Genomic DNA, 8,630 nt, shown 5'->3' with positions numbered 1-8,630 from the left:
GCCACCACACAGGGCTGCTTTCTTTCGACCCCTATGTGTAGCGGTGCTCAAAGGCATGCGCCGGCTCAGCTGACTTTCCGAGTGACAGACCTGAGGATAGATCATCAATAGCATTTGTGCCTAGAAAACCCCTTCAAGGCAACTTGGCTCTGCATGTCTTCAACTTATCACCTTTCAACATTAAGCCCCCTATACAATATTACATTAGTTAACCTGCTAGCCAGCACAGATTTTACTTCCCCTTCCCACATGAGATCCTATTAACTCCCCCTGAAATAATCTTACTGTCAGGACCGGCGGCTCTCAGGGTCTCCGTGCCCGCACTACCGGTCCTATCACCCAGGCTGCAGGGGTGCGGCGCAGGGGAACCCCGGTTTTGTGACCTGCCCTGGCTGCCGTAATCCTGGACGCTGCCCCGGCGCTCACTCCCGTGCTCAGGGAGCGGGCGCCTAGGTAGCCGGGTTGCTGGGGACGTGGCTGGTGCTGTCCCATGCCGCATTCCCATTGCCATGATACCCGGGCACGCTTGCTCTGTCTCTGTCTGTCTTTAGAAGGCCCCGGGGGCAGTTTCTCCCAGCGTCCTGTGATTGGGGCCTGCTGCAGTCAGGCTCCCCGCCCCAATCAGCTGCTGGGGCGGAAGTTCTGACAGCATTTAAACTGCTCAGCTTCCTTCTGTCCTTCCCAGTGTATGTTTGGTCTCCAGCTACACCCGCCTTACCTTGGATTGATGCCCTGTTTTGACTAGCTTGCTTTTGGACCTGACTTTGACTTTGCCGGACCCCTTGTACCGCGTTCTCTCCTGTTACTGACCCGGATTGCCTGACCTGCTTTTGTGTTGGTTTGTTTTCCTGTATTTGTCTGTGAGTTTGACTCCTGCCCCGCATCCCTAGTGAGCCTAGGGACTGTCACCCAGTTGTCACCCTAGGGTTTAGCCTAGGGAGGCCAATAGGTAGGGACAGGAGTTGCGGGTAAGGACTAGGGACTTCCACCTGCCCGGACTCCAGTCATGACACTTACTTGACAATGGTCACAGTCTGATGAATCTGTACTTCTGCTGTTGAATCTCCAGGATCCGGACGCTTCGTATGGCATGAAATAGAAATGTCAAAAATGTAGCCAAGGACCTTGGACTCTGAAACCAAACTGACTCAGAACTCTTGTTTACGTACTTGTATCTGGCACAATCACCAATGTTTCATCCACCACACATCTATTCGGCTAATACTAGTTAAAGTAGTTGGAGAAAAAAGAATTTATATTTAATTGGTGATTTATTTGAAATATTTTTCAGTTTATATAATTCATTTTCAGCAAACTACAAAAATATAGAAGATACAAGAATGTCCGTCATACAAAGATACGTGTGAATCATATAATACATATGCAATATATACACAGGTGCAGTTGTCGCACCATACTAGTCATTGATTTGGTCATTTTTGAAAAACTTGTTTATTTATTCCATGTTTTTGAATGTCTGATGATTATATATATATACTTTTTTTTTTCTACAGTACACATGAGTACACATACTTTTTTTTACAAACACTCACCTATATGATTCCTATGCTTTTAACCATGCCTATGTGAACAATGTCAGGGTCAGGTCCAGTAGAATTGTCGTAGGCCTGGCTCACACAAGTGTATATCGCAGCGTGCGGGCTGTGAGATATAAGTGCGCTGTATGCAGCTACTATGCAATGACATTGCATACTGGCTGCATGCTACCCACCACCATGAACTATCTTGGCATGTATGCGTGCGTAATACGCATCAAAATAGAACATGCCGTGATTTTTCTTGCCCGTGTAATTTACGCAATTTGTTTGAGCTGCAACGTGGCCGCCTATGAGATATTGGTACAGCATATTACGTGTGCAAAAGCCAAACGTGTGATATGCTATGACCATACGCTTGTGTGAGACAGCCCTTACAGTCTTTTCTATGTCTGTTGGTGGGACCCTCACCAGGTATATATCCATAAGTAATCTACTGGGAGCTCCATACAACCCTTCATATTTACATTAAAATTTTAATATTTTTAATATTACAGAATATAATATATTTAATCTTATATCAATATTTGACAAGTATTATCGGTATATTACAGGTGGTTCCGTTTCATGAAACCATTTCATGACGTACAGATACTGTATAGAATACATAATTGAGAGTGATCAAGATTCTCATTTTATGGTAAAGCTTACATCTTGTTTGCTGCATTTCTGGCTATCTAGGGTTTTTCTATGGTTGTGCTACTTTTACAGAGAGTGTTTGCTTGGTTTTTCTGGACTTCCAACTTATCTTTGGACTACGCTCTCTGATATATCCTTCAGCACCTTAGCTTGTCAACTACTTTGGCTTCAAACTCAGCTATTGCACTTGACCTTGGCTCTGCGTTATCTCTAAATATTGAATACTCCTACAGTTTCTGATTTGGCTTAATTCACTGTGTGTTACCAGTGTGTCTCTAGGTACAGGGATTATCAGAGAGCCTATTTGAATTCCAGTACGAGGTTGCCCTTTCCAGGGCGATTACCCTGTCAAGGTGCAGGGGTAATTACGGACTGCTAAGGAATGTACAGGAGGTGACCACTTATCTGTGTTCCCTGTTATAGGTTTAGTTTATGAGTGCATCTCTTGAACGTTCACCTAAATAAGGCTACCTATACACAGGTGAGCGCAATATTGGTCTGTGACACTCAGCCTGAAATCGCGCTCACCAACGTGCGTTTTCAAAGCAATGCAAGGCGTTTAACTATGTATGAATATACCAGGGGTCAATACAGAGATCTCTCCCATTATCTATTTATACCCAGCACTGTGAAAAGGGGGCGCTCTCTACGTTTATAGGAAAGAAGGTTTCTACACCAACATAGAATTAGGTTCTTTACTGTAAAAGCAGTGAGACTATGGAACTCTCTGCTTGAGGACATGGTGATGGCAAACTGGATATGAGAGCGGCCTGGACGTCTTTACGGAGTGTTACAATATCACATGTTATATCATTGATTACTTCAGAAGGGTCGGTGATCCGGGGATTATTCTGATTGCCAGATTGGAGTCAGAAAGGAATGCTTTTTTCTTAAATGAGGAAAATTGGCTTCTACCTCATTGTTTTTTTTTGCCTTCCTCTGGATCAACATTGAGGGTTATAGGCTGAATGAGATGGACATATGTCTTTTTTCAGTCTACCATACGATGTTACTATGTTACGCACTCAGTTTTGGGCTAACAAGACATTTCTATAGAGCGATCACATTTGTCCTTTAATTCTGCATAGGTTGTCTTCATTATACAGGTGGCTGCAGCTCGTTCTCTTCTTCGAGTGCGTCTGTTTAGAAAGACAAGAAAATACCATTAGGTAGGTCGCTGGTGATCCAAGCTATCTAAGGGTTGACACAAGATATTCTATTTCACATATAAGAGCATTTCTAAACAGGTCGGTTTTGTCCCAGGCAGAGAAGCTAGGGACAACACAATCTAATCCTTAGCCTTAATAGCCAGAGCTAAACAAGCTAACCGCCCTCTGTGCCTCCTGATGGTGGACGCTGAGAAGGCGTTCGACAGGGTCAATTGGAACTTTTTATCTGCTACCCTGGCTAAGATTGGAATTGGCCAGCGAATGCTTGGAAAGATTATGTCCCTATACAAGGGTCCCTCAGCCAGGGTTAGAATCAATGGAGCCCTGTCGAGCGCCTTCCAAATTCGGAAAGGAACCAGACAGGGTTGTCCCCTGTCCCTGTTCCTATATGTTCTCATTATGGAAGCTCTAGTGAATGCGGTTCGCCGGGACGGATCTATACCAGGATATCGTATTGGAGACACAGAGCACAAGATGGCCCTTTTCACGGACGATCTCCTACTCTACTTATCTAACCCACGCATTGGACTTCCAGCATTACACCAAGAATTTAAGCGGTTTGGTAGGCTGAGTAATTATAAAGTGAACTCGCAAAAATCAGAAATAGTTAACGTCTCATTGCCGCAGGCCGAGGCATCACAATTAGAAGATCAGTTCCCCTATCAATGGAGATATACCGCAATAAAATACCTAGGTATACAGTTACCTGCAGACACCTCACAAGCATTTGAATCAAACTATCTACCATTCACCACTAACCTAGAGAGGGAATTAAATAAATGGAAATCCCTACTCCTTTCCTGGGGAGGGAGGATCAACGCCTTAAAAATGGATTCTCTACCCAGATTCTTGTATAGCTGTCAAACGATACCAATAAAACTCCCCAGCTCCTATCTAAAAAAAACTATGATCAATACTCACAGCATTTGTTTGGAGAGGAAGGAAACCCCCGGATGCACTACTCCCTGCTCACAAGGCCCAGGGGTGGTGGGGGGATGGGTTTACCCAACCTGGCCCTTTACCATAAAGCAAGTATTGCCAACTGCATGCTAGACCTACTTAAGAAGGAAAGTCTGAAGCTTTGGGTAGAGGCGGAACATGCGCTGGAACCAGGATCTTCAATTCAGCACTAAAATCTACATAGGTCTAAATATTCCGCAGGAGGGTGTTTTCCACAACGCTGTTGCAGAATATTATATACTGTTGTTTCTTACTTACATGTGTTTTTTAGGAAATCTCTATATCTCCCTTATCTGTGCATAACTTTGTATGAGGGAGCGTAAATGCATCCAAACTACTTTCACCTTTTTACTCACCGTCCTTCAGGATGGGTCCCTGGGAATGGCGGAAAACTAAAAGGAATGAAAACACCTTGTAAGTGATAATGAAGCAGGGTTCAAAAAAATGTGATTATTGTATCTTTTTCTAATACAACATAATTGAATTGTTAATTTTGTTTATTATTAAATGGTTTTGTTCCATTAGTGGACTCCTACTTACTTATTTCTATGAATAGAAACTTGCAGAAAGTGAGACCTACTGTACTCCGTTTCAACAGGTTTCAATAGTAGATGAGATAACTTCTATGCTGTCTCCATGCAGAGGTTCTGTTTTAGGATTTTTAAATATAAACCCTGACAGAATTCCTGGTCGTACATAATAACCAGATGTGAACAGGCCCTAAAACATGTAAGATGCACAGGCTTCTGTCAGGGTGTACCTAAGGTCAACCTGTAGGCAGAGCTATAGGAGGCCCAGAGGTAGCAGTTGCTCCAGGGTCTGGGTGCTTATGGAGACCCAAAGGCTTTTTTGCCACACATGAAGATATTAGTACTATAAATGCACATGGTAAAAGGGGCTCTGTTACAAATTCTACATTGGGGCCCAGGAACTTTAAGTTACCCCTTTGGATATGCCCTAATCAAAAGTACTGCTGGAGGTCTCTATTAGGGCGAGAGCAGTCAATGTTTAACCCTTGTCTGAGCAAATGAGCGCAGGTTACAAGCAGTCTGCAATCATTACTGATCACAAAACATTTGTGGATAAGCAGGTGTCCGTTAGTGAATGTAGCTGCCAATCATAGTCATACTCCCATTGGTGACATACATGTATGGGATCATGTGAGAATTGCCAGTGGCTGATGACCCGTGTAAGGCATATCGTAAGAAAGGGTCAAAGAAGAAGCCTGTTTCTGCCTTTAGAATTAGAAAGGCCACATCTTCAAATAGCTCCTACATAGAGTCATTGATTGCTATTAGCTGCTACGGTCATCAGGCTTTCTGTAAGACATATTGACCATTTAACTCTTACAAGTTTAACCCTTTCCAATCCACTGTCTGACATCTAAAGACATTCTGATTGAAGGCTGTACAGCTCCGATGTCGGAAGACATCCGGCAGGGTATTCTTACTGTAGATTACTGGCCACTCTGTTGTCGGGGGGCCTCTCCAGTATGTCACATATCACAATACTAGCTCTAGCCAGCCATTGTCTAACGGCAGAAAGAGAAAGCCCCCTAGGAAACCCTGAATCCAAAATTGGATTGCAAAGGGTTTAACTAGCAGTACAGAGGGCAGGATGTGTTGAGTACACTCACTGTCAAAACCAATCCTTCCCCTAAGAAGTTGTCAGAATCAGATGAAACTTTGTGATTGTAGTGTGATTCCAATATCAGAGCAAAATGATTATTTATTTAAAAAAACTGACCCCTAAGATAATAAATCTGCGGATCATGGAGGCTTCAGTACCCTGCTGGGCCACCTCTAGCTTGGATACAAGATGTGATACTGGCGGACACGGAGGCTCTAGTACCGGTAGTACCACCTCTAGCTTGGATGTAAGATGTGATACTGGCAGACATGGAGGCTCTAGTACCCTGTTGTACCGCCTCTAGCTTGGATGTAAGATGTGATACAGGCGGGCATGGAGGCTCTAGTACCCTGTTGTACCGCCTCTAGCTTGGATACCAGATGTGATACAGGCGGGCATGGAGGCTCTAGTACCCTGTTGTACCGCCTCTAGCTTGGATACAAGATGTGATACTGGCAGACATGGAGGCTCTAGTACCCTGTTGTACTGCCTCTAGCTTGGATACAAGATGTGATACTGGCAGACATGGAGGCTCTAGTACCCTGTTGTACCGCCTCTAGCTTGGATACAAGATGTGATACTGGCAGACATGGAGGCTCTAGTACCCTGTTGTACCGCCTCTAGCTTGGATACAAGATGTGATACTGGCAGACATGGAGGCTCTAGTACCCTGTTGTACCGCCTCTAGCTTGGATGTAAGATGTGATACTGGCAGACATGGAGGCTCTAGTACCCTGTTGTACCGCCTCTAGCTTGGATACAAGATGTGATACAGGCAGGCATTGAGGCTCTAGTACCCTGTTGTACCGCATCTAGCTTGCATACAGGATGTGATATAAGTGGACATGGAGGCTCTAGTACCCTGTTGGGCCGCCTCTAGCTTGGATACAAGATGTGATACTGGCGGACACGGAGGCTCTGGTACCCTGTTGTACCGCGTCTAGCTTGGATGTAAGATGTGATACGGGTGGGCATGGAGGCTCTAGTACCCTGTTGTACCGCGTCTAGCTTGCATACAGGATGTGATATAAGTGGACATGGAGGCTCTAGTACCCTGCTGGGCCGCCTCTAGCTTGGATACAAGATGTGATACGGGCGGACATGGAGGCTCTAGTACCCTGTTGGTTTGCTTCTAGTTTTGATACAAGATGTAATTCGGGTGGGCATGGAGGCATACTGGTTCTGTCTGGTATCCTGCAGCATATCACTCCACATCGGCTCTAACTAATCCTCTTGATCGTGCAAACTCATAGGCTGTTGAAGTTGGATGTCCTGAACATGTCGCGGAGCTGTCAAGGTCCCTCGTACCACTACTAGGGGTGACTGACTGTCATATGCGATGGTTGCCCAGACCAACACACTAGCAGGGGCAGTGTGCCGCTCCACAGCAAAGGCAGGATTGAGGCGCTGACCCCGAGGTCTCCAGATTTGAACATGGCTGTTGTCAGTGCCCATACTAGACCTGGATTAGTTGCTGAATACAACCCGATTGCATTGCGTAGCATCCAGTTTCGTCGTTCACAACACCACTGCAAACGGACACAATGGTGGGTGGCTGTCAAAGGCCGTACATGTAATGGGTGCCACAAAATCCAGCATGGTTGGATGGATTGCCATATGGTGCCGTGCCTGGTAAAACGCAAGAAAATTCTAAATATTTCAGTGAATTTTATAAAATGTAGAATATATTTACCTTTGTTAATGAAGTTTCTCTTCTTTGTAAACAGGTAAACAACAGCAACAGCAGCAACAGCAACAGCTAGTAGTATGCCCACTACAGAGGGAGTAGGACTCGATGAGCTCGATGATTCTCTTATGGCTGAAAATAAAAAGGTTACAATTGTTTAATACGTTTTTTAATTCTCTACTATATGTCATATAATACATCAGTGATCCCGCCACGAATATCAATGCTGACCAATCATATATCCACAGATGGGCAACTTGCAGCTACTGAACCACCATGCAAAATTTGTAACAGGGTCACTTGCTACCGTGTTTCCCCAAAAATAAGACCCTGTCTTCTATTAATTTTAGCTGCCAAAGAGGGATATCTTATTCTACTTACCAGGTCCAGGTCCCTCCCACTGCTTGAACACGCTGAACCGCGGCATTGATTGGCCAATTCATAAATCCTACCTCTACAACTCGATGGCTGTGATTGGTTCTTCAACCGCTGCTTAGCCAATCAATGTAGCACTTGATGAACCAATCACAGCCATCGCACTGGTTTATCGCGACCTACATTGATTGTTTGATCAGCACTCGAGAACCAATCACAACCATCGCTTACTGTAGGTGGGATTTATGAATTCCATAACCAGGAAGTGATCTTCTGTGGGTGACTGAGGACTGCAGGACGCTTGGCAGAGCTCCAGACAGCAGCAGGAGAACCCAGGCCGTGCCTGCTACGTAAGTATTGTCTTTTTTAAAATTTAATGCAGCTAGGGCTTATTTTCAGGGTAGGGCTTATAGTTGAAGTCCCCTAAAAATCTGGGTATGGCTTATTTTCAGCATAGGGTTTATTTTCAGGGAAACAGGGTTTGTGCCATTTGTAATACTTGGCTTTAGTGTGACTTTTGGATCTGTATTCCTCTACTCTAACAAACACCAACGCAAGTCTCAGCTTCCCAGTACCTTGTGATTGCGAGAAGGGGGATATCTTTAGGATATGTAA

At 44.6% G+C, this 8,630-nt stretch overlaps 1 protein-coding gene across 1 annotated transcript in view; it reads right to left on the bottom strand.

The window, feature by feature from the left end:
- Window positions 1-1,849: 1,849 nt before the first annotated feature.
- The window catches only part of LOC136587418 (uncharacterized), a 36,811-nt gene continuing 30,030 nt past the window's right edge, over window positions 1,850-8,630 (bottom strand). Inside the window, exons 6-8 of the mRNA XM_066585986.1 lie at window positions 7,647-7,772; window positions 4,681-4,716; window positions 1,850-3,334 (exon numbers count right to left, since the gene is read on the bottom strand). Coding sequence (XP_066442083.1) covers window positions 3,294-3,334; window positions 4,681-4,716; window positions 7,647-7,772 — 203 coding nt within the window. The 3' untranslated portion in view covers window positions 1,850-3,293. The remainder of the gene's footprint in view (window positions 3,335-4,680; window positions 4,717-7,646; window positions 7,773-8,630) is intronic.

Source organism: Eleutherodactylus coqui, chromosome 13, assembly GCF_035609145.1.
Source record: "Eleutherodactylus coqui strain aEleCoq1 chromosome 13, aEleCoq1.hap1, whole genome shotgun sequence".
NCBI classification, from domain to species: domain Eukaryota; kingdom Metazoa; phylum Chordata; class Amphibia; order Anura; family Eleutherodactylidae; genus Eleutherodactylus; species Eleutherodactylus coqui.
The sequence above is the reverse complement of the archived record's forward strand: the minus strand, read 5'-3'. Positions and strand labels throughout refer to the sequence as shown.